We start from the raw sequence: 26,248 nt of genomic DNA, 5'->3' as shown, positions 1-26,248 counted from the left end.
TGGCACCACTTCTCCAAGAAAGAAGCCAAGTTCTGATCCTCAATTATTTCAGGTATATTGGTTATCCGAATATTGTCTCTGCGAGACCTGTTTTCCAGGTAGTCTATTTTTTATGCCTGTATAGCTGTTTGTTTTTCTAGGACAGCTTCTTGCTGTTGTAATGCGATTTGTATCATCTTCGATTGTACCATCTTTGACAAAGAAAATCCTTCCTTCCGCATGCTCGACTCTCTGCCCCATTTCCAAGATTGTATTTTTAAGATCTGCGACTTGCTCCAAGAGTTTCCCTTTTAATGCCGACACCACCGCTTCTGTCAGTTCCATGACTAGGTCTGCACTTAATGTAGGCCCTTGAGCATTCATATGTGTGGCCGCCATTTTGTCTTCCATAGACTTTGGTTTTTCTTTCTCTTTTCTCGGACCTTTAACAAGCATAATCCCTGGAGACTTATTCATTTATCGATTTATTGACATATATATTTGAAACAGTTTTATTATTTTATCAGAAAAACCATATCCCACACACGGGAGAGAGACGTGACACTTCATCTCTCTCCCCCAAAATGTATCAATTAATACAAACTATCAGAAACAATTCCCATGGCCCCTTGGAGTCTTCTAACTGTAAACAGTCCTGAGTTCCATTCGTCCAATAGGAAACAATAAATGTCCATGGATTAGAAAACCTCTCCACTCAGTCCAATTAGACCAGGAAAGTCAGTCGTTGATAATCGAGCTACGCACCGTCTGTGGAAGTGACAGTAAATATGCCTCCCATATGGCAAGAAACCGTTTCTTCTGATTCGGAGTTTGTCGCATAGTCGCGGCGTCCATCAGCATCATACGATGGAAGTTGTTACGCCATGTCCAGTACGCAGGAGGGGATATCTCCCGCCATTGCAGTAAAATAATTTTCTTCCCTACCAGACAGGCCTTATGAATGAGTAAGCGATTTCCCAGCCCTCTAATTCGAAGTGGAGAAATGCAACCAAACAAGAGCCATAAAGGGGAGAACGGAAGCACCACATCCTGCAGGTTCTCTAAGTAGTGGGCCACTCTCATCCAAAACTGAGAAATGACTGGGCATTCCCAAAATGCATGGGACAGATTACCCCTGGCATGTCCACAACGAGGGCATGCCGCCGAAGAGGAGATCCGCAATCGGACGGCCTCCTCTGCAGAGACATAGCATCTCCTCAAAAATTTATATTGCATTTCTCGGAAATAAGAATTTATCGAGAGCTGGGAAACCCGCCGAAATCCGGCTTTAAGAATATGAACATTCACTGTAAACACTCCGTCACTATTCCATCTATCAACCAAAATAGAGTAGGTGTCCACCGACCCCAACTGTCGAAGGTGCTTGTAATAATGAGACATGGAGGGCGGCTGGTCTTTATCAAGAGAGAACATCGCTCTCAATGCCTGAAGATGAGAGAGTTGCAAAGAGGAGGAAGGAAGGGAACAGACATAATGCTTTAACTGTAAATATGGAAAAACCTCCCCCACCGCTATACCATAACAAGCCCTAAGTTCCGATAAGGACATAAAGGCTCCCTCCGGAGTTAACGCCCGACCTAGCAGGTCCACCCCCAGCCCATGCCATCTCTGAAAGGCCGCAGTTTGGGAACCAGGAGTAAAGTCAGGGTTTCCCCGAATCGGTAGAAGCGGGGCACATATCCTCGGGATCTGAAGCAGCCTCGTAAGGCGCCCCCAGGAGGTTCGCACCGGTTTAATTAGAACACTCTGCACTAGGAAAGAGAGTACGGAAGAGGCCTTCGCCTGTAACAGGAAGTGTAATGAGATGGAAGCGGCCAACTCCAAATCCGCAGGCAAATAAATGACCGTGGAGGTGGACAATAACCAGTCTTGGATTAAACGCATGTTGCTTGCCAGATTGTACAGGGCCAAATCCGGTACACCCAAGCCCCACCTTTCCCTCAACCAGGCCAACGGTACACGGGATCTACCTCCCCTCCAATAAAAACGGCGCTGAGCCTTGTCCAGCGAGCGCAACTCCACCACTCGTAGCTGAAGTGGCAGGTTCTGAAACACATAGAGCCACTTGGGCAGTAACACCATCTTAAAGAGATGAACTCTGCCCCCCAGAGAGAGCGGTAGCCGGGCCCAACTGCTCAGTTTGTCTTGGGTGTATTTAAGGAGGGGATGTACATTCATTTTATAAAGCCTAGAAAGATCCCGGGAGATTAAGATACCAAGATAACGGAACGAGCCATCCGCCCGTCGGAGTGGGAATTCCCCATCCCAAGCGTCCAGCAAAGTATCCGGATACGCCAAAGCCTCGGATTTATCCAGATTTAATCGGAACCCGGAAAAAACTCCATAATCCCAAAAAATTTTTAGCAGAGGAGGAAGTGACTGCCGGGGGTCTGTAAGAAATACCAAAATATCGTCCGCAAAGGCGGCATACTTAAACGTAGTAGAGATAAGGCGCAACCCCTTAACCCGCTTAGCCCCCTGTATCTGCAATAGTAAGGGCTCCAATTGAAGGAGAAATAAAAGGGGAGAAAGGGGACACCCCTGCCTCGTTCCCCTAGATATAGGAAAGGTCTCGGAGGAAGAGCCATTAGTCACAATAACGGCTTCAGGGTCATGATACAACAACAGAATGATACTAAGAAATAACCCCCCAAAGCCCATCCTCTGTAGAATCCAAAAAAGATATTCCCATTCCACCCTATCGAATGCCTTTTCGGCGTCAAAACTAATGGCAAGGAAGGGGATCTCTGTTAATTGGCACATGGACATAGCCGCTAACACCTTACGAATGTTGGTTAAGCCATAGCGCTTGCGGACAAATCCCACCTGGTCCGGTCCGATCAAACTGGGCAGCACCGCAGCGAGACTGTCTGCCATGATCTTGGCCATTAATTTTTGGTCAAAATTTAGAAGAGAGATGGGACGATATGATTCAGGGGCCAAGGGGTCCTTACCCGGCTTTGGAATAAGAACAATATGCGCCCTATTACTATGAGCTGGAAAGGAGCCCTCCCCCGCCAATGCCCCAACCACCTGGACCAACAGTGGGCCCACCAGATCCTGGAGGCATCTATAAAATTCTGCCCCATAACCATCCGGCCCCGGAGCTTTAAAGGCCTTAGCCCCCCCAATTACCGCTTGCACCTCTGCCAGCGTCACCGGACTGTTAAGAAAAATCTGCTGCTCACCAGTGAGCTGGGGAAGTCGCAACTGCTCACAAAACTGAACACAAGCCTCGGGATTCCAACCGTCTGAAGAATATAGTCCCTTATAAAAGTCCCTAAATTGATGTAATATATCGTTCGGGGCAGTTAGAAGACTCCCCGCAGGTGTTCTCAAAGCCGGTATATGTCTAGAGCCCCTCGCAGCCCGAACTAAATTTGCAAGCATCTTCCCAGCTTTATTGCTATGTTGATAAAGCTTATATTGGTAATATAAGACACTCTTTCGAGCTCGCTGATGAAGCAAGGTATTGAGCTCTCCCTGAATAGAAAAATATTGCACCCGAGCCCCTTGTGTTCCTACGGGACAAGGCTTGCTTTGCTCTCTGCAGCCTAGCGGTCAGTCACAATCCGGTGGTTGATGGTTTTCATCCTATGAGCCATATAAGAGATGTCTCCCCTTAAAACTGTTTTGGCGGTGTACCAAAACAATACAGGCTCAGTCACATGTTGCGCATTCAGGGTAGCATACTCAAGCCATCGGGCTCGCAGGAATTCCTGAAATTTAACATCATGGGCCAAATAGTAGGGAAACCGCCAAGGAGCAGTCGTAATAGGGCGTTGTCCAATCTGCAACTCCATGCTGACCGGGGCATGATCAGAAATCACAATCTCCCCAATGGCCACGTCCCCCACCTGGGACAAGCAATGAGCACTAAGTAGAAAAAAATCAATACGGGATAGTGTGCCATGCGCCCGGGATATATGGGTAAAATCTTTTTCCCCCGGATGCAAAAGACGCCAGACCTCTAGCAACTGAAGCGAGTCTTCCAAATAACAGGGTCCCTTACCAAAAGTCCCCCGCACCCCCGAAGACGCGGACCGATCCAACTGGGCATCCTTAATGGTATTAAAATCCCCACCTATTACTATGCAGTCATCCACATAGGGTAGAAGCAGTCGGTAAATGTCCTGATAAAAGCAGGAGCTATAGTTATTAGGAGCATAGAGATTGCAGAAGATTACTTAGCTTGGTACAGCTCAGCAATCAAAATAATATACCGTCCTTGCGGATCCACTATAGTAGAATGAACCTGCAAAGGGATCTGTGGGTGTATCCAGATGGCTACCCCCGCAGACTTCGTTGTACCAGAAGTGTAGTAAACATTCCCGCCCCAGACTCCACTTAATTTATCATGTTCACTATCTGTTAGATGGGTTTCTTGGAGGAAGGCAATCCCAGCCCGCCTACGTTTAAGAAGGGTCTGAATTTTCTTTCGTTTGATAGGGGAGTTTATCCCACAGACATTCCATGTAATAAGAGACGTATGATTACTAAGAAAACATCACATAACAATAGTTCCAACGATTAAACCAAGCATACCCATGGCAAGGGTCCTCCCAGCCGGAACCCTCACCAATACCATGTCCCAGAACTGAGTGAGACCTAATGGAATGGAAAACAGTCTGAAAAAACATAAACAAATGGACCCCCAAGAGCCTAATACCCTCTCCCCCCCTCACACCGCCCCTGGCAAGAATTCCTCCCCGTCCCATACCTGAGATCACTACCATGTTAGCTTATCCACCCCCCCTTACCCACCCCCATCCGCATTTCCCGGGCATCAACAGCATATTCAAAACAATACAATAGTTAAGAGTTACAGCAATAATGGGAAATCACCTTCACAGAGTCCAACATAAAAACAAAAGAGATAAACAAGAGGCATAAAAGAAAAAGGGTGGACATCCAAAAAACAGGCACAGGCCAGCGCGTACCGGCCTCGGACTTCCAGACAGCATATGAACAATCATAAGCAACAAAAAATACCTGGGATATAAACAATTATAACCCCAAATAGGTCCGCAGTCCCTGCAATGTCTCACGCCCAAGCCACTCTAGTTAGGGACACTCCTTGAGTGCACCAAAAGGAAGGAAAAGGAGAATAGAAAAAAACCCCCAAAAATGAGAACGTGGCAAGTCAGTATACCATCGGGGCAAACAAGTTGAAGATGATCCATTGTCCAAGGAAAAAAGGGCCCCGCTGGGAACAGTCCCCGCAGTACCACCCAACGGTAAGAAGCAAACATGAAGCCAGAACTTCCCGCCAGGGCGTTAACCCTGCGCCAGCATGGGAACTCATCCGGATGCAGGGGGAACCGTTTCTGCTATGTGTTTCCCTTTGTAATGCACTCCCTAAAAACTTGGAGCACAAGTCCAGCACCCCGCCGTCTGAGCCTCAGATCGGCCGGAGCCCTTCAAACTGTAGAACTAGAACCAGAACGCCCAAATTGGTGGAGCGTGTGCAGAGCAGCGTTCAATGAAGTAAAAAAACTCAAACAATCAAGCTGCAGCCAGTCCATCCAAGCACACATAAATGAGGCGAGGTTAGACCTTCAATCGAAGGGTGGCCTGGCCTTGTTAAACACGGCAAACACAGCATAGTGGCAGTGAGGCTCTGCATCAGCGCCATTTTCTGCCCCCGGGCCCGCCACGTGCAGGAGGGACCGGGCCTCCTGGGGTGATGTAAACCACTGCACACCGGTCGCGGTCACCACCCGCAACCGAGCCGGAAAAATCAAGGAGGCACGCAATCCCTGTGCCAGCAGCTGGGTACACACTGGGGCCATCGCCCTGCGCTGTGCGGCCACGTTTGCCGAAAAATCCTGAAAGATCAGTACCTTCATGTTGTCATATTGCAGCGTGCGTCCCCTCCGTGCGGCTGCCAAAATTTCTTGTTTATGGGCGAAATTTAAGATATTGGCCACCACCACCCTAGGCTTTTCCGCCGCCGACCGCTTTACTCCCAGGCGATGTGCCCGCTCAATGCGCAGCGGGCCCTGAGCAGTAGTCAGAGCAAGCTCCTTCTCGAGCCAGGTTTCCAGCACAGACGGCAAAGCACGATCATCAATAGACTCAGGTAAGCCGACAAACCGCAAATTTGATCTTCGCGAGCGGTTTTCGAGATCCTCAATTTTCGCCGCATGTTTAGCCACCTCAGCTCGCAACGCTACCATCTCTGTTTGCATAGTGTGGAGGCCATCCTGCGTCTCGGATACCCGGCTCTCCAGCTCATTACAACGGCTTTCAAATTTATTAAAATTGGCTGAAAGATCCGCGACTGCCGAAGAAATAGACTTGAGCTCGGGGCCCAGCGCCTCTATGACTACCGATTTAATTTCAGCGAGCACCGGCGCCGAAATCTGCTCCATCAGCCCGGCCACGGCGGCCATGATGGGCTCTGGGATTGTCTGCAGCGCTTCTCTCCCTTTTTCCTTAGCTGCCTTACCAGCTCGAGTCGGCATGCCCAAATATCAATCACCCTGCAAAGAGATCACTACCTCTGTGGAAAAGGGGCTCTGTGCCTGCCGGGGTAATGCAGATGGGGGCCGATTTCTAGGGATCGGCCGCCGAGAGGGAAGGAATCACATCCTCCACCCTCGGTACACCATGTGATCTCTCGATTTATTGACATATATAAAGCTCGCCTTGGTAAAGTAGTAAGAGATTTCTAGCAGATGACAGCAGATTTAGTCGATTCTGTGGGGGATGGCTCTCAGATCCAGGATCAAGGTCTGTCCTGAATCACCGCATCACATGACCTCCCGAGAGTAGCTTTTATAAAAAAAAAAAAAAAAATTTCTAAGGTTGATAAGCAGGCTGAATTAGCCATTATGTGTGCGTGACATCGTCTGGCGGCACTGGACGGACTTCTCTCCTAGCTAGTAGAGCTTTGAGCTCTATTGAGCATATCAGCCACACCCAAAGAGCAGCTACCAAAATGGTGAGGGGTCAACACTGGAAGACTTATGAGGAAAAGCTGAAGTATCTGAACACGTACACCCTAGAAAAGAGGAGGTGCAGGGGGAGATATGATACAGATTTTCAGATACCTGAAAGATTTTTAATGATGCACAATTGTCAAACTTTTTTCCATTGGAAAGAAATCAGTAGAATTAGGGGTCATGAAATAAGAATCCATGGAGGACGACTCAGAGCCAATGCCAGGAAACATTTCTTTACGGAGAGGGTGGTAAATGCCTTGGAATACCCTTCTGGAGGACATTGTGAAGATGAAAACAGTGAAGGAATTCAAAGGGGCATGGGATAAGCACTGTGGATCCCTAAAGGTTAGAAGATGGAAATAAAGAAAGGAGTGTATGGGGGTAACTAGGGGTAACTTGCTAGTGTGGCAGTTGCTACCCTTAACAAATAAGCCTTGATACTGTTAATACAACTCCATCATTGCTCTCTGCTTCAACAGCAGTGGGAAAAGGGGAATTGGATTCAGACAGCAACTATGAGGACCCTGACTTTTATGGTTTGGGGAACAAATAAACATGGGGGTAACTCGCGGATGTGGCTTTTATTAGCCTTATCACTAAGCCTGATACTTTTGATGCAACTCCAACATTGCTCTCTGCTTCCATGGCCAGGGGTTGAGGGAAATTGGATTCAAACAGCATCCAAGGGCCTTGACTTTAAGATCTGGAAACTAAACATGGGGATAACCTGCACAGTGCAGCAGATATTGGCATAAGTTTGCTGGGCAGACTGGGTGCCCTGGATCATTGGTCCTTTTCTGCTGTCATTTCTATGTTTCTATAAGCTTCCCAGGAAGACAGTAGCTGTTGGTTTGCATTCCCAACCTTTGCTGAGCTTCCCTGGGGGGATGCAGAATTTTACAGTCCCTTCCTGAGGGAGAGATGTGAGGTAACTCTGTTTTCTAATCTATGTAATACCTATTTCTAATCTTTCTGCTGTTTCTATAAGGGGATTGTTAGAGATTCTCCTGGTTTTTATTAGTTTTTACAGTTGTAGGGATTTGGTTTTCTGTTCCATTGCTTTGACAAAAGGATATTGCCAAGTACCTAGTATGCACCAAGCTCAAGAGTGATGATGGGAAAAGTGTAATCCTCTATCTCCATCTGCTGGCAGGATAGAATAAACTCCTGTGTCTGGACTGGTTTAGCAGGTTCAAAGAATTAAAAGATAAGACTAAATTTCTCCATATAATTCTTACAGAATCACATGGATAAAAATTCCCAAATAGTTTATCTTATGTGATGCAACTTTAAAGGGAGCTGTGTTTTGAACCACTTTTTCCTTCATGCCTACTGCCAGTACAGTAGACTTTTCTATAAACCTTTAGCACACATACAAAACAAAATTCATCAATCTCCTTTAAAAGCAGCAGTACGGAGGTCTGAGGTTCTTCCAGAGCAATCAGTAGCATATTTTTACATTTTGAGGTTTATTTTTGTCAGCCTTTGTAGGGGCTAAAATATCCACAGATTTTTTCAAAGTGGTTATATGCATAAGTCTGCTTTTAAAAATCACATGTACTGCAGTTGTAACTTTCTATGTGTACATTTACACACATACTTGAGAAAATCACAAGTATGCAAATACATTTTCATCACCTAGAGCAGTGGGCCTCCCTTCCCCCAGAATTCCTGTTGCTTGTCCAGAGAAAGGTATGTACTAAATTGTGTTCTGTGCATATTTTTCCACAGGCTAAAAATTTACTTCCCCTAGCTTAGCCACTCCTTCAGGTGCTCCCCCATCTTGACAGAGTTGGTTTCCTGAAATCCAGGGCCCTCCCCCTTTGAATGAACCAACATTGCCTGTGTTCTAATTCTGAACCACACCATCTGGTGATCACGGGTTCCCAAGTGACCCCCCACTAAGACAGTGGAGTGGGTGGTTAATGATTAGTGCAGTGGGCTATGAACTGGGGAAACCAGGGTTCAAATCCCACTACCACTCCTTGTGACCTTGGGTAAGTCACTTTACCCTATATTGCTGGGTCACCTGAACACGCTGGTGGACTGCCTCAGCCAGTCCTTCCAGCCACGTGAGTGATCCCTGAGCCCAGCAGTGGCAGCCGACTTATTCCATCGCTGGGGCACGCCGGACATGGACCTGTTCGCCTCTCCTCACAAGGTGAGCATGTTCTGCTCCCTGATTCCAGGGAAGGGCCATTGGCCTGCGACTCGGTGTCATGAACGCATACCCCTCCTCCATCCTGCTCCTCTCGAACTCTGACAAAACTGCAAGAGGACGGGAGGACCATGATGCTGGTGACACCCTCCTGGCCGAGGCAGGTGTGGTTTCCTTTGCTCCAGGACCGGTCCGCGAGCGCAACGGTTCCGCTGGGGACTGCTCTTGACCTCCTATTACAGAACCGGGGCACCATGCGCCACCTGAACCATCGGGCCCTAGCCTTCATGGTGTGGATGTTGAGCGCATGATCCTCCAGCCCTTGTAGCTCTCAGATGGTGACTCCAGGGTCTTGATTGAATCCCGGAAACCTTCCATGTGAAAATCTTACAGCTCGAAGTGGAAGCGTTTCTCCACCTGGTGTGATGGCCATGGACTGGGCCCTTTCTCCTGTCCGCTCCCCCCACCTGCTGGATTTCCTTTGGCACCTGTCAGTGTCTGGCCCCCAAACCAATTCAGTTAGTTACACCTCTGCGCCCTCAGCGCCTACCACCAGGATGTTGCCGGTGCACCCATCTCTGTCCAGCTGTTGGTCGGGTGTTTCATGTGGGGCCTGGTTCAACTGAAGCCCCCGTTTGCCCGCCAGCAATCCCCTGGGGAGGCTCATGTAGCACCCGTTCAAGCCTCTCAAATTCTGTGAGTGATGTTCCTCACCTGGAAAGTTATGTACCTGGTGGCGATCACTTCTGCTCGCAGGTTCAGTGAGATCCAGGCCCTGGTCACGTACACTTCCTACACAAAATTCTTCCATGATCGTGTGGTGCTACGCATGCATCCAAAATTTCTGCCAAAGGTGGTGACTTCTTTCCACTTCAACCAGTCAATCATCCTTCCCACATTCTTCACACGGCCTCATTCCCACCTGGGGGAATGTGCTCTTCACACCCTGGCCTGCAAGCGGGTGCTCGCTTTCTACTTGGACCGTATAGTGACCCATAGGCAGTCCACCCAGCTTTGTGTCTTTTCACCCCAATAGGCTGGGGGAAGCAAACCTTGTCCAACTGGCTAGCGGATTGCATTGCTTTCTGCTACGAGCAGGCAGGCCTTCAGCTGGCTGGCAGGGTGAAAGCTCACTCTGTGAAGGCTATGGTGGCATCAGTGGCCCATCAGCATGCGGGCCCTGTCGCTGAAATCTGCAGGGCCGTGACCTGGAGTTTTCTCCACACTTTCACAGCTCACTACTCTCTTGACAGGGATAGTTGCCAGGACAGTGCTTTTGGCCAGTCTGTCCTGCGCAATCTATTCCAGTCTTGAACCCAACTATCTTTCATCGTGCTCTCTGTGGGACCAGACCACCCCTGTTTCCCCAGAGCGCCACAGTTGTGTTGTGCCCATTGGCACCTTGTTCAGCTATTGTGGGTGTCTCTGGTCGAATGGGGCAGTCTGGAGTTCTGTAATCACCCACATGTGAGGACTACCATCCTGCTTGTCCTAGGAGAAAGCGCAGTTGCTTACCTGTAACAAGTGTTCTCCTAGGACAGCAGGATGTTAGACCTCGGGAATCCCGCCCGCCTCCCCACGATGTTGGATTCACCTTCAGTTTATTTTCTCACTCGTATTTTTGCTATATTACGAGACTGAAGAGGGATCTCGTGTGGATGCACAGGTAGCAGCAGGCCTGAGCATGCTCAGTCTGCCAGTCAAAGTTTCTAGAAACATTGACAAACGTTTTCTGTGCTGGGCTTCGTTGGATGATGTCACCCACATGTGAGGACTAACATCCTGCTATCCTAGGAGAACACCTGTTACAGATAAGTAATTGCGCTTTCTTCTTCTTCCCCCTCCTTTTTATGGGTATTTATTTCTAGTGCACCCCACTCAAGGACACGGGTGTGGAATTTGGACTCTCCTTTTTCTATGAACTTTGCCCTAGGACAATTTCTGTTTCTAGATTGATGCATTCTTGCTTTTTGCTTATCTCTTCCCTGAGGCTGGGTTATTGCAGACACTATCATATTGTCTTCTCCTCAGTGTATAGTATGAAGGATGTAGACTTATTATATACCTACATCAAAGCATTTGAACATCTTGGCAGTGACCATTTGTGTAAGTGTATAGACAAGTTTCACAATCTGTGTTCTGCTGATTGTTATGCTTTTCTTGTGATCTTGCTAAGATGTGCACATCTTAGTGGATTTTCTTTAGCCATGCTGTTAAATAGCAAAGCAGGTAATATACTGCTCTAAACTGTTTTGCTATTTTCAGTAAGTTCATATTGTGAACTCTAGCAAAAGTGAGAATTTTATTAGTTAAAAGGAATTTTTGACTAATAATTTGGTGCCCAGATGAATAGTGGCTTTATCTCAAAATTGTATAAGGTAATTCGTAGATATTAGGCCAGTAACTGAGAACTTGTGAAATGACTATTCAATATTATTTTCCTGATGTGAAGCAGCAGACAGTTATTAAATGTTTGTTCAGTCACATTTGCATTTAGGAAATAATTTCTTCATTATTCTGATGCCTCTTGTTGAATTTTCCTAGGTGGATTGTAGATATGGAAGGAGCTACTGGCACATTATATGAAGGGGAAAAATTTCAGCTTTTATTTAAGTTCAGTGGACGATATCCTTTTGATTCTCCTCAGGTAATGTTTGTTTTTGTTTTGTGTGTATTTTGATTGCATCTTTCAAACTTTTATACAGAAAATACAACTTTTTAAAATTTTTTTATTTTTACTCATTCCAGTAGAACGAATGGTATATCATGAAAAGTATTAGCACAAGAACTTCCTTAGATCGTAGCCATTTCCCCTTCACCTCCTTATAAATATTTGAAATGTTTAACTGGAAAAGAAACAATTTAGCTCCATAAATTAGCTTCATTCATACCTCTGTGTGCAGTTTAATTCTAAAACCTATTTCCTAAGACCAAGTTACAACCATCTTAGATTGAAGAGTATTTGTTAATATGTTAGTATTCCAGGAAATGTCCCTACATTTTTCAGAATTAATACGGTCTCTCAGAATTTGTAAAAGGGCCTTTCCAGTGATGCAATATGCTTATTTTCATCCATCCAAACTTTAACAATTGTTGCTGCTTCTTTCTTCCAAAACAGTACATTGCATTTCTGGGATACTAATATAGAACTTGCTTTATAACTTAAGTCATTTTCTAATAAGTTTAGCAGAATAATAACCTTCATACTGAAAGGGCTTTTAGTACCAAATATTTTTCACAAAACATACAATACTTGTATCCATGTGACAAGCTCTAAAACCTGTCATTGGATTTAGATCCAATAGTTACTAGGGGAAGCTTGAGAGAGCAAACTGAAGACCAGGCAGGAGGTGAGGCTACAGTTAAAAGGAGCCTTCTGGGAGATGTGGCCCATGTTTGGTTTTTCTTTTGGTAATTTTTATTGATGCCTTCCAATAATATAAAATCAGAGTACAAAAATATATAAAATATACAAAATGTGTAGGTGAGAGAGGTCTGTATGTGTTCAAAGTGACAGGAGATGAGGTTTCATTTGAGAAAAAGCCACCTGGTAATGATTATTATTAGGCAGGTTTAGCTGAGAAGCCAGTTAGGAAGCTGGAATAAAAGCCCAAACCGCTAGTGGAAAGAGATGAGGAAAGTGAACTAAGATATCAAAAAGGATGTAGTCCAGAGGGAAACTATTGATAGGATCTCTGTTTGATAGTCAGGGGTAGTCAGCTGCTTGAAAGCTGTCAAATAGGTTGAAATGTGGGTGCTGATTTGTGCGGTGTGGAGGGTCAGACTAGCCTAAAATTCTTTACCTGCCTATTTAAATTGTCCTGCTGTGTTATGCCACAAACAGTTTATAGCTGGGAGGTAAAGATCATAACTGGAAGCAAGTTGTGAAGTATGCATTTGTAGCTGGAAATAGTGTAACATAGTAAATGACAGTAGAGAGAGACCAAAATGGCTTGCCCAGTTGAGATATGTCTTCTTTTGGTAGATGTTCATATAAAATTCCTAAATACAATCCCACACAGTTTCTTCTGTACCCTCCTCTTGAGTCTTTCTCTGATCTCTCAACCTTCCTCTTACATCTATCACACCAAATTGTCCACCGAGCCTGATTTGGGGGCTTGGAGTGCTACTTTTGCAGCTCTCTACTCTCTTAATGGCCAGATTGGTTGAGCCTGTTCCACGAGGGCAGGGATTTTATCCCAGGACAAGCAGGATGCTAGTCCTCACATATGGGTGACGTCACTGACTGAGCCCTATCACGGAAAACTTTCTGTCAAAGTTTCTAGAAACTTTTGACTGGCACGCTGAGGCCACTGAGCATGCCAGTGGCTTCAGTCTTCTTTTTTTCCGCGCTGCTGTTAGCCTCGCGGGTAAGGAGCCCTGTGTGATAAATTCACACTAGAAAAAGTTTTAAAAATTTTCGGAAAAAGTTATCCCACCATAGGGGGTCTCCCTCTTTTTCATCTCTGAGTGATTTGAATTTTCCAGTCGATTCCGTTATCAATAAAATCCAGTCAAAAGGTCGTTGACAGCTGTCCGGCCTTCGATATGGCTACCGGGTTTAAAAAGTGCCCGAATTGCTCTCGCACAATGTCCATTATGGACCCGCACATCGAATGTATACTCTGTCTTAGCGAGAGACATGATGTGTCGACATGCCCGAAATGTGCTGAAATGATGCCGAAGGGCAGGTGAGCACATATGGAAAAGATGGAGCATCTTTTCATCTTCAACTGATGCCGTCAACTTCAACACAATCGTCTCCGGCTGGAGCGGTTAAAAAAAAGTAGTTCTAAAAACTCAACGTCGTCCGGACAAAGCAGGTGATCAACCATCACAGACCCCCTTCCCGGTCGTCGATAAAGTCTACTGTCATCGAAACAAAGGGTGTCGAGCATCAACAAAAGCACCGGCATCGACATCTGAGGCCTCAGGATCAGACACGATGCCCAGTTACCTCAATGCCCATCGAACGAACTCCTAAGAAACCTCAGAGGGGAGGCATCACTAATGCCCTCGAGGCCTGTGACTCCTAGGCAATCCCCACCAATATCTATGCTGGGAACCGTGCCTCCACAGGGACCTGTGGAGAAGCCGGTTTTGCCTTCACTGCCTCCCCCTATAGCTGCTCTGACTTCATCAGCTATAAGGGCGGAACTGGACAGTTATATCCACCAGGCAGTTCGAGATGCAATCCGAGAGATGCCAGCACCGGCGCCAATTCCACCTTCGATGCCAGTTCCATCGCCGGCGCCAATCCCTTCACCGGTGTCTATTCCACTGCCGTCACCAAGTCCATCGCCAGCTCCAACTCCATCACCAATGCAGACACCCTCACCGGAACCGATGCCTACACTGATGCCGGATATATCGTTGCTTCGCCCATATTGGCTAAATTGGATACTCTTATCGGTGCCATTCCGGTGCAGCCACTCGATGCTCCAATGCCACGTACCCCAGATGTAGACCTCTTTGCCTCCCCGTCCAATTACAAGGTGAGCAGTTTCTGCTCCCTGTCACCAGGGGGGGTGTCGGACATCTGGCCTGTGATGCCTTCTCCCTTCACTGGGGGAGGGGAGGGGTCTGCTGTACGCATACCCTCCTCTTCCGCTCCTCTTGAAGACCCTGCTGAAGCTTCAACAGGACGGAGGGACCATGATCCTCGTGGCGCCTTTTTGGCCCAGATAGGTTTGGTTCCCTCTCCTTCAGGATCTGTCTATCATGGATCCCATCTGGCTGGGGACTGCGCCTGATCTGATAACTCAGATCAGGGGCACCTTGCACCGTCCAAACCTCCGGGCGTTGGCCCTGACGGCATGGCTGTTGAGCACCTAGTTCTTTAGCCTCTGATCCTCTCGGACAGTATCTCCTAAGTGCGGGTGGCTTCTAGAAAGCCTTCCACCAGGAAGTCTTACAGTTGGAAGTGGAGGAGGTTCTCTGCCTGGTGTTGTGGGTCATGACTTGGATCCATTCACATGTCTTCTTCCCACGCTGTTGGACTACTTGTGGCACCTTTCCGAGTCTGAGCTTCAAACCAGCTCAGTCAGGGTTCATCTTAGCACTGTTACTGCGTACCATCGGGTTGTTACGGGTGCAGCCGTATGAGTAGGTCACTTTGAGGGGGCCTGCTCCAGTTGAAGCCCCCTCTTTGACATCCTGTTGCAACCTGTGACTTCAACATTGTCCTGGCACGGCTCATTTGTCCTCCCTTCGAGCCATTGCATTCCTGCGACCTGAAGTTCCTCACCTGGAAAGTTATATTCCTAGTGGCAATTACTTCGACTTGTAGAGTAAGTGAGCTTCAGGCCTTGGTTACGTACCCACCACACACAAGGTTTTTTTTCATGATCGTGTGGTCTTGCGTACGCACCCTAAATTCCTGCCTAAGGTAGTGACTGATTTCCACATCAATCAGTCCATTGTTTTAGCCACCTTCTTTCCAGGCCTTACTCCCATCCTGGGGAGCGGGCTCTTCACACTTTGGATGGCAAGAGGGCCTTAGCTTTCTATTTAGACTGCACATCCAGTCATAGGCAGTCCTCTCAGCTTTTTGTGTCCTTCTACACCGCTCTTACCTCCACGGGGCTCCAGCGGTGAACTAGGCCTGCGCGATTGGCGCTGAAGCCCGTCGGGGTAAGGCCTCCTGTTCCGCTCTCCCCGATCGGGCTCCCTCGCCGATCGCCGGCCTGTCTTTCCAGCACTCGCCCACCTGAAAGGCCGCGATTCTCCAACTCCAGCCGGCCGCGATCGGAGCCACGATTCGGCGCGTCTACCCGGCCTCGACCCGGACCACGAGCCCTCGCATCCAGTAGGCCCCGAGCCGCGAGCCTTCGCCCCGAACCGCCCACGAAAAACGTCGCGGCGGTGACGTCAGAGGCGCGACCGGCGGGCTGTTTAAACCACCACTCTCCTTGGCGTCGCGCGCATGAAGGAGCGCGACAAAGGGGCCTGCCCCTTTGTTTTGCCCCTTCGTGTTGACCCTCGCCTCCCTGAGCTACACCACACCTATACCGCACTAGAACTCATTCAGCATCCATCCAGATAACGACCTTCTAGCCCGCATCCATCAATCCACCATCCAGTGCCCATCCAACACCCTCTCAGCAAGCATTCAGCAAGCAACCATCCTGCATCCACTCAGTGGGAGGTATTGATGAACTGGAAGGGAACTCAGGTTGAACAAACAAGAGGGTCTTCATGACCTAGAGAAGAACTGGGCAAACTGATGAAGTAATTGCTTATGTCCCATTGAAATGTGCAGCTGTGAGGCTGGCAACTATAGCCACCAACCATTTCCTGAATGAAGGAGCTGCCAAGCTGGTCCTGAGCAAACACTCACCTAATCTTCATCCAGCAGCCACTCATCCACCCTTCATCCAGCAGCCACTCATCCACCCTTCATCCAGCAGCTACACTTCCGGATTTCAAACAAGGATCACAACCCCGACTCCCAATAAGGACACAACCCAACACACAAGCACCTCATCATGCACCCTATCCCTATACCTACAATACCTTACACTCCCAAACTCACATCTAACAAACCCAGGATTCTAGGTCTCCGACAACAGAGATTGATTCCAATTATGATCTCCCCCATATCTCAAATGCTAGGATTAACACTATTCACGCTCACTCTATTTAACGCCCAATCTATCACCAAAAAACTCCACCTCCTCAACGACCACCTGACAGACAACAGCCCGGATATCTGCGCCATTACGGAAACATGGCTCAAACCCACAGACACAGTTCTTTTAAACCAACTCCCCAATCACCTCTACGACTTTCATTCAATCCCCAGAATCAAAAAAAGGGGTGGAGGGATCCTGCTAGCCACAAAAAAGGGCCTTGGACTCGCACTTCAACTATCTACTACTATAAACAACACTGAAATTGCCTTTTTCAAATCGGACCATCTACAAATAGCCTTAGTCTACTCACCACCAGGAACCTTAGCCACAGACCCCTCACCTTTAATAGAATTCACAACAAAACATTTCAAGCAGGACAAACCAGCTATATTGATGGGAGATTTTAACATACATGTAAACAGCGCTCGTCCAACCAATAACTGCGACATACTTATCACAGCACTCAATCACCTTGGCTTCAATCAAATTGTCAAAGACCCCACGCACAAAGCGGGACACACCCTAGACTTAATATTTCTCAACAACGGCATATCTTTCAATAATAACCCTAAATGCGTCCCTGTCCCATGGTCTGACCACCACCTCATCTCTGCCGAACTTCATATCAAAGATCAGCCTCGTCCCATCTACCCAACTACCACTATACGATACAGGAAACCCTGCTCCACAGACAGTCTCAATAATCTGCTCTCTAAAGAACTTGACAGACTGGAACTCAGACGCATCCTCAGCAATCAATTCCTGGCTCAAGATTACAAACGAGGTTGCAGACCTATCCTGCCCCTCCATCTCCAAATCCTTGAAATCACCCCAAACCAACAGACATCCATGGTACACTCCAACACTCAAAATCCTTAAACAAGAACTTCGGAAAAAAGAAAACAGTTGGCGCAAGTCCCCTTCCATCATCACAACCCTAAACTACAAATCCCACCTCAACTCATACAGACTAGCCATCCTCAAGGCCAAAAAAGACTTCTTTGCAAAAAAAATCCACAATTTCGCATTTGACTCCAAAGCCTTATTCTCATTTGTATCATCTTTAACTAAACCCTCTCCACCCATCATCCCAGACGAACAAGCAGCCAACAAAGCTTTGGAACTAGCAATCTACTTTGATAAAAAGATCACCAATCTCCTTAAGCCAATCTCTACCCAACAGCCAACACCAACACCCCTCAGCACCACACAACATAATAAAGGATACAGCCTATCATCGTTCGAGACCCCATCATCACTGGAAATTGAAACCATCCTCAACAAGCTTAAACCCTCATCGCATCCACTGGATACCATACCCTCCAACCTTCTACTATCAACTCCTAACACTATATCCAAAGCACTAGCAGATATCATCAACTGCTCTTTAACTCAAGGAAAGGTCCCAGATCAACTCAAAATAGCCATTCTGAAACCCTTATTAAAAAAACCTAACCTTTCCACGGCTGACCCCGCAAACTTCCGCCCCATCGCCAACCTTCCCCTTATCTCAAGAGTGATGGAAAGATTCGTCAACAAGCAACTGTCTGAATACCTAGAGGAGAACAATATACTCTCCCCTTTCCAGTTCGGCTTTAGGAAATCGCAAAACACAGAAGCCCTACTGGCATCGTTATCTGACACCGTACTCCTCAATCTTGAAAAAAACCAACCATACCTTCTCGCTCTTCTCGACCTATCTGCCGCATTCGACACAGTCAATCATGCCATCCTTCTCGAGCGGCTATCCGATATAGGAATTCAAGGAGAGGCTCATAGCTGGTTTCAATCGTTTCTGGAGAATAGATTCTATAAAGTCAAGATCAACAACGAAGAATCACCTCCCATTAAATCAATCCGAGGAGTACCACAAGGATCATCTCTCTCCCCTACCCTTTTTAATATCTACCTGCTTCCACTCTGCCACCTACTCTCCAACCTTAAGCTAAAGCATATTTTCGCTGATGACATTCAGATACTCCTCCCCATCACAGAATCACTACAAAAAACATGGGAACATTGGAACAATTGCTTACAATCCATCAACACTCTGTTATCCAGCCTGAACCTCATACTCAACTCAAATAAAACAGAAATCCTCATCATCTCACCTGACGAAAAAAACCATACTCTCATCAACTCCCAAAGCGCATCTCAATTCGCAAAATCATCCATTAACCACTCCCCTTCCGTCAGAGACTTAGGGGTGCGTCTCGACAATCAATTCAACCTTAAATCCTTCGTCTCCAATACAACAAAAGAATGTTATTTTAAACTTCAAGTACTCAAAAATCTGAAACCTCTCCTCCACTTCAGTGACTTCCGTCTAGTAGTGCAGTCTATAATTCTATCCAAATTAGACTACTGCAACTCGCTCCTGTTAGGTCTACCGATCACAGCTACAAAACCCTTACAGATGGTGCAGAACGCTGCCGCGAGGTTACTCACCAACACAAATAAAAGAGCCCACATAACACCTATTCTCTACAGTCTGCACTGGCTACCCATAAAAGCCAGAATCACATTCAAGACATTATCAATGATCCACAAGGATATTACGGGCACCGCACACCTAAACCTAAACTCGCAACTCCGACCTCACACATCACAAAGACCTATCAGATTCAACTACAAAGGTTCCTTATACGCTCCCCCGATCAAAACTTCACGATCTAAACGAGCACTTTCCTCAGCTGGGCCCACCCTCTGGAACTCATTACCACCGGATCTACGCCAAGAAACCTGTCATATAACTTTTAAGAAAAATTTAAAAACGTGGCTCTTCCGGCAAGCATTTCCAGAATCGCAGGAACACTCTGACACGGGCCAAAGAGCAAAAGAGTAAAATTAGTTCACTACAAGTTCCATGACCACACCTCAAGTTCCACGACCGCCCACACCTCTTCAAGGCCCGATTACACCTCATCTGGACAACCCACTTACAACCCACTTGTAGTGAAAGCCACCTCATCTGGACAACCCACTTACAACACACCTGTAGGGAAAGCCTCCCGCGTGGATGCACTAATTCTTTAGTTCATGCATTACTGATATCTAAACACATAAACATTGGTCACTGTTCAGCTCATCATTTATTTTTAGTTATCTCAACATGAATCCACGTTATTTGACAGCCCACCTGTTTGATTGTTCCACTTGTGGATGCATTAATTCTTTAGCCCATGCATTACTCATAACCAGGCACATAAACATTGGTCCCTGATACCTGTATATCCCAAATTAACACATCATGTATTCTTAGTTATTCTCTACATGTTTCACGTATCATAACGAGTTACTGTTGTCTTTACATATATATTTTATACTATTCTATTTATTATTTATTTTATTTCAAGTTAGTTATTTACACCATTATCTATTTTATTACATGTTATTTACTATATAGATTCTCGTCATTTGATGAGTCACTGTTGTTTATTTAATATTTATTATTCTCATGTTCTGAAACTCCGTTTATTGTAACGCCTCACCGAGATTGTTTTGTTTTATGTAAACCGACCTGATTTGATATTTGTATCGAGAACGTCGGTATATAAAAATGCTAAATAAATAAATAAATACACCAATAGGCTGGGCGTGTCAGTGGGTAAACAGACTTTGTTCAACTGACTGGCGGATTGCATCACCTTTTGCTATGCAAAAGTGGGCCTTCAGCTGGCTGGCCGAATCAAAGCTCACTCTGCGGGCCATGACAACGTTGGTGGCTCACCTGCGAGTAGTCCCTGTCAAAATTTGCCATACTGCAACATGGAGTTCTCTTCACACGTTTGCAGCTCACTACTGCTTAGACAAGGACGGACGATAGGACAGTGCCTTTGGTCAGTCTGTCCTGTGCAATCTTTTCCAGACCTGAACTCATCTCTTCCGGCCTTCTGCCCTTCGTCTCCTAAAGTTGTTGTTCCCGTTGGCACTTTGTTCGGCACCTGTTGGTCTCACCTGTTAATGGAAACAGCCTGGCGCTTGGTATTCACCCACATGTGAGGACTACCGTCCTGCTTGTCCTAGGAGAAAGTGCAGTTGCTTACCTGTAAAAAGTGTTCTCTTAGGACAGCAGGACGTTAGTCCTCAGGAATCCTGCCTGCCACCCCATGGAGTTGGGTGGTTCTTCTGGTTTGTTTTATTTTTTTGCGTGTATTTGTTTTATCTGTTACGAGACTGAAGGGGGGGACCTCGCGTGGAGGAGCGGATAGCGGCATGCTGGGCATGCTCAGTGTGCTGGTCAAAGCTTCTAGAAACTTTGAGAAACTTTACGTGCTGGACTCCATCAGATGATGTCACCCACATGTGAGGACTAACATCCTGCTGTCCTAGGAGAACACCTGTTACAGGTAAGCAACTGGACTGTTTCACTGGTCGCAAAGACTTTATTAAAGCTCAGTGAAGATGAGGGGACTAAGATTCTCATAGCCGCCCATTGGCTGAAACAGATTTGGTTTCTGCTCCTTCTGGAGTTTTCCATTTGGAATGCAATCAGACTGTGGCCTTCCTCAGATCTCATCACTCGGAATCAAGAAAGGTTGCGTCATCCCAATCTCCAGGCCTTCTTGCTCACTGCCTATCTAGGGAATTAAATGGCAGCAGGAATCAGATTCATCTTATTGGGGAAACTTGTCACTTAGAAAATGAGAACTGAGAGGACTGAAAGAAAATATCTTTATATTTGGTAAAACATTTTCAAGGGAACTTCAACAAAAACAGAGCCCAAACTGTAACACCATAGATCTCAGTAACAGAAATTTATTTCTTCTGGGTTTGTTTTGCCATGTCAGGGAATATTCTGACCTTAGGTTGTAAAAAGGTGTCTGTGCAATGTCTAAAAGAAAACAAAACAATCTAAATATTGGAAATGTCCAAATTGGTAGACTCTATTGGTAACATAATTTGAGAATTCATTTGTATTCCATTCCCTTTCTTAAACGGAGGTAAATAGTACACTTTTGACACTGGAGGAATTTCCTAATCTGGTACCTTCAACACCTTGACCAAATATCTTTTAAACATTTCCTTCAGGGAAGTGTGATGTACTTTGGAAATTTAACAAAATGAGGGGTTCTTCCTTGCAGCAAATTCTCTAAATTTTCAAGCTTATTTTGACAGTCCTAAGTTTTCCTTAATGAGAGAATCTTGTACACGTTTAATGTAATCAATGCCCTGTTTAATTTCCTCCATTCAATGACCCATATTTATCTTGGGAAACTCCAAAGCTTTGATCTGGTTTTCATTGTCTGAACATTTCAAAACTTGGAGTTTTAACTGCATCGTAATTGAGGAACTGAGACCTTCAATGGCATCCCAAATTGACTCAAAGTGATATGGATAGGTCTTTCTACGCCAGTGCAGTTTTCTTTGGCAAGACATCCATAGAAAAAATTAGCAAAATGGGAGATCCTTCTGCTGTCATTTGCTGCCTTCCCAAGACCTGAGAACTGCCAAAATCCCCTGGGAAGATCGGATCCTGTGGCAGCAACCTTGCCTCACAGCAATGTGCTCCCTGCCTGGATGTCTGAAATGCCGGCATCATCAGCCCATATCAGTTCCAGCTGTGTAGTTAAGTCCTTAGCTGCAGCAGGATTCGAAAGTGTGCTCCAAATCGAGTTTGGAGAAGAAACAAGTACTACTTCCTTTTGTATGTCCCCCATAGACTCTACGCTTAATGATAAAGTCCCGTGGACAACATGGGTGTCCATCAGACCAACTTGAGGTTGTCAGGAGAGAAGGCAGAGTAAGTCTTCTCTTTTGCCCGCTTCTTGCAGCCGGTATGAGCCATTTTAACACAAATGTAGAAATTAAATCACAAGCTCAGAGAGTGACCCAACGCTGTAAGTGCTGGTGCACCATCTTAGATCTTCTATCCTGTTTTTGGAAAAAAACAAAAAAGTTTCTAAGAAAAGTTCAAGATGGTTTCCCTGGCCACCTTGATTCCCTTTATTCAAAAAGGGGACTGGCTGTGGTCTCTCAAGCTCAAGGATGCCTATGGCCACAGATTTTTCCCCATCACTGGAAATCTCATTTCCTTGAAGGAAACTATCTCCTACAGTATCATGTGCTGCCTTTTGGTCTAGCATCAGCCCAATGTCTTATTGTTTACTTACATTTATATACCATAGCCTAGGGTGGTTCACAATAAAACATGCATCATTACCTAAAAATAGCACAACAAATATAGTTTAAACAAAGAAAATGCAAGACCGTCGTCAGCCATTTATAAATCAAAGAAGATAACAGCAAATCAGTTGCCCTTAATTGCCTTTATCAAATGTCTTGCTGTGCTGGCAGCACACATGCGTAAAACAGGGATGCACATGTATCCCTATTTGGACAATTGGCTGGGCAAGAGTTCAGCACAGCAGGTGCCACAGAATCCATGCACAAGACCATCCAGGTGTTGGAGTTACTAAGGTTCATCAACTACTTCAAGTCCCACTTGAGCCTGTTGCAAGTATTCCGGTAATTCACGAATAGTCAGATTATCAACCATTCAAGATCAGACTTCTGGAACGCACAGAGAGGCTTTGTATATATTTCTCACAAATGAATAGGAATTTTCTCTTGTATACAAAGCTAAATTTAGAAGCCATATTTTCCATTTGCATCATGTTGTGCAATGACATTGTTTGAGATAAATAACCATCAGGAATTGGGAACAGTTATAAGAATTTTGTTAAACTTTATTTGGCACATATCAGTACACAACTTGGCACGTTACAAAAAGAAATAAGGTGGATGATTGAATAGATTGGGCGGTTCATTGAAAGTTGAACATGCTGTCTGGCTTGCTGATACCTTAGAAAACATTTAAAATAAGATTTGAAAAATTTAAAGAATTCTAACAGAACAGGACTTTAATTCATTGTTCACATTAGTAGCCTTCATTTTTCAATTGATTTGTTTGGGTTCCCCCCCTTTTCTTTTTTTTTTAGTATATTATATGGGTAACCTTGGTGCTTATTTTTTTTTACATGATTGTGCAATGAATTAGGCCATTGCCAAAAGGATGGTGGGCTTTATCCTTGCCAGATCAGCAAGATAGATTTCTTACCAAGAAGAAAAGATTTCCTGGCAAAAAGAACCTCACTTCTGCTGTTCAATAAGGCAGGTGAAATTTTCTCAAAAAGCACCAGTTCTGGCTTAAGGGGAAATAGAATGTCCCAATAGTGTCCCCTACATAGCTTACCATCCTCTTCCAAAACGCTAAGATGAAAAAAAAAAAGACATGAGTTAGAAATCCCCTCTCCTCTTGACACTTCATATAAGTTATTGTCTGAAATTTTGGCTGTAAAGGCAATAACTTGTGATACAATATACTTTTTTTTTTTTTTTTTTTTTTTTTTAGAAGTCTATATATTTACCACAGGTATATGTTGGAAGGTAGTCCTTTCAAGTGTTTAAAACATCTTGTCATAACCTCTTGTGACACCGAGAAGTTCCTTTCTCAGATCCATCTGTCCAATGTAACTTAAACAAAGTTCATTCTCTCTCCCTGTTGTGGAGCCTATATAACTTTGAAAGCAAAATCCTCTCCAACTCCTGTTTTGAAAAATGTTGCCTAATCAGCAAGCCTAGAAATCACCAAATCCTCTTTCTGGAATGAGGTGACAGTGATGAAGTTGAAATAAGAGAAAAAAATCACCATTCCTCAAATCATACTGTGCTTTCAAAGTTTGGTATGGTAAAATCTCCCCATCATTACCCAAGACATGTTGAATTGTGTATTACCCCTGATTGCCCAATATAGAAAATTAGGAGTTTGAGAACACAGTACAAAGGATTTAGAAAATACACATCGGTTAAATGTATTGCCATTGTAAAGTAGCTAATGCATATTAACTTTTTACCTTTTTCTTTTTATAGGTCATGTTCACTGGTGAAAATATTCCTATTCATCCTCATGTTTATAGCAATGGACATATCTGTTTATCCATTCTCACAGAAGACTGGTCTCCAGCCCTCTCCGTGCAATCGGTGTGTCTTAGCATTATCAGCATGCTTTCCAGCTGCAAAGAGAAGGTAGGATTGATGTTCAGAAAATTTTTTTAAAAACTGCACAAATTCAGCATCTCCCCCTTTTTTTTTTTTTTTCTCCCCATGAGAGCACCCATTGTGGAAGGTGCATCTGATTATCTGTCTGGCCATATGCATATTACAGGTGCCATTCACTTGACAGATCTCACTGAAACTTCATAGCAGTTTCTTGCTGAGTACATATTTATGATACATTTTCAACCAGATCCATCAGTGCAACAACCCCTGTGATAAGGGGGGTGTTACTGGCAATGAGTAGGAAGAAACAGTGGAAAAAGATGAAACATGTCATGTTATGCTATTATTTTGCTACTTGTGTGGTTTTATGTTGTGACTTTTATCTCTATTGGCAAAGCTAAATACTTTCACTTGTATAGAAATAATATTTATAACCGTGAGCAGCACCTTTACTCTGGTGCACAAAACAAACTACGAGTTGTCTGAATTGTTTTATCAACAAAAACACATCATTACACTACTGTTCATTCCCATTTATTCACTATGCTTGTGCTACTTTTGAGGCTTCTTATCGTTAACTATCTTCTCATTTCCAGTTGTAGACATTCCATTCTTTCTCCAGTCTCCTTGGAAAAACATTAGCTGCATGGTTGATTTTACTTTGAAGACAGGAAGAGGGGACAATATGTAAATCTACAGCTCTAACACTAAATTTTCAAAAGGGAAACTTTGATAAAATGAGGAAAATAGTTAGAAAAAGCTGTAAGGTGCAGCTGCAAAGATTAAAGGTGTACAACAGGCATGGACATTGTTTAAAAATACAATCTTAGAAGCGCAGTCCAGATGTATTCCATGCATTAAGAAATGTGGAAGGGAAGGCAAAATGATTACCGGCATGGTTAAAAGGGGAGGTGAAAGCGGCTATTTTAGCCAAAAAAAAATCCTTCAAAAATTGGAAGGATCCATTTGAAGAAAATAGGAAAAAGCATAAGCATTGTCAAGTTAAGTGTAAAACATTAAGGAAGGCTAAGAGAATTTGAAATGAAGTGGGCCATAGAGGCAAAAACTCATAATAAAACCTTTTAAAAATATATCCGAAGCAAGAAACCTGTGAGGTAGTTGGTTGTACCTTTAGATGATCGAAGGGTTAAAGGGGCTCTTGGGGAAGATAAGGCCATTGCAGAAAGACTAAATTAATTTTGCTTCTGTGTTTACTAATGAGGATGTTGGGGAGATACTGGTTCCGGAGATGGTTTTCAAGGGTGATGAGTCACTGTGAACCTGGAAGATGTAGTAGTCCAGATTGACAAACTAAAGAGTAGCAAATCACCTGGACCAGATGGTATGCATCCCAGGGTTCTGAAGGAACTAAAAAATGAAATTTCAGATCTATTTAAAATTTGAAACATATCATTAAAATCATTCATTGTACCTGAAGACTGGAGGGTGGCCAATGTAACCCCAATATTTGAAAAGGGCTCCAGGGGCAATCTGGGAAACTATAGAGC

At 45.0% G+C, this 26,248-nt stretch overlaps 1 protein-coding gene across 1 annotated transcript in view; it reads left to right on the top strand.

Moving 5' to 3' along the window:
- Window positions 1-26,248, top strand: part of UBE2W (ubiquitin conjugating enzyme E2 W) — an 86,429-nt gene that overhangs the window by 28,447 nt on the left and 31,734 nt on the right. The window contains exons 3-4 of the mRNA XM_029591489.1: window positions 11,650-11,752; window positions 24,612-24,767. Of these exons, the coding sequence (XP_029447349.1) occupies window positions 11,650-11,752; window positions 24,612-24,767 (259 nt within the window). The remainder of the gene's footprint in view (window positions 1-11,649; window positions 11,753-24,611; window positions 24,768-26,248) is intronic.

Source organism: Rhinatrema bivittatum, chromosome 2 (assembly GCF_901001135.1).
Source record: "Rhinatrema bivittatum chromosome 2, aRhiBiv1.1, whole genome shotgun sequence".
Lineage (NCBI taxonomy): Eukaryota > Metazoa > Chordata > Amphibia > Gymnophiona > Rhinatrematidae > Rhinatrema > Rhinatrema bivittatum.
Note: the sequence above shows the minus strand (reverse complement) of the source record. Positions and strands in the feature narration are given on the sequence as shown.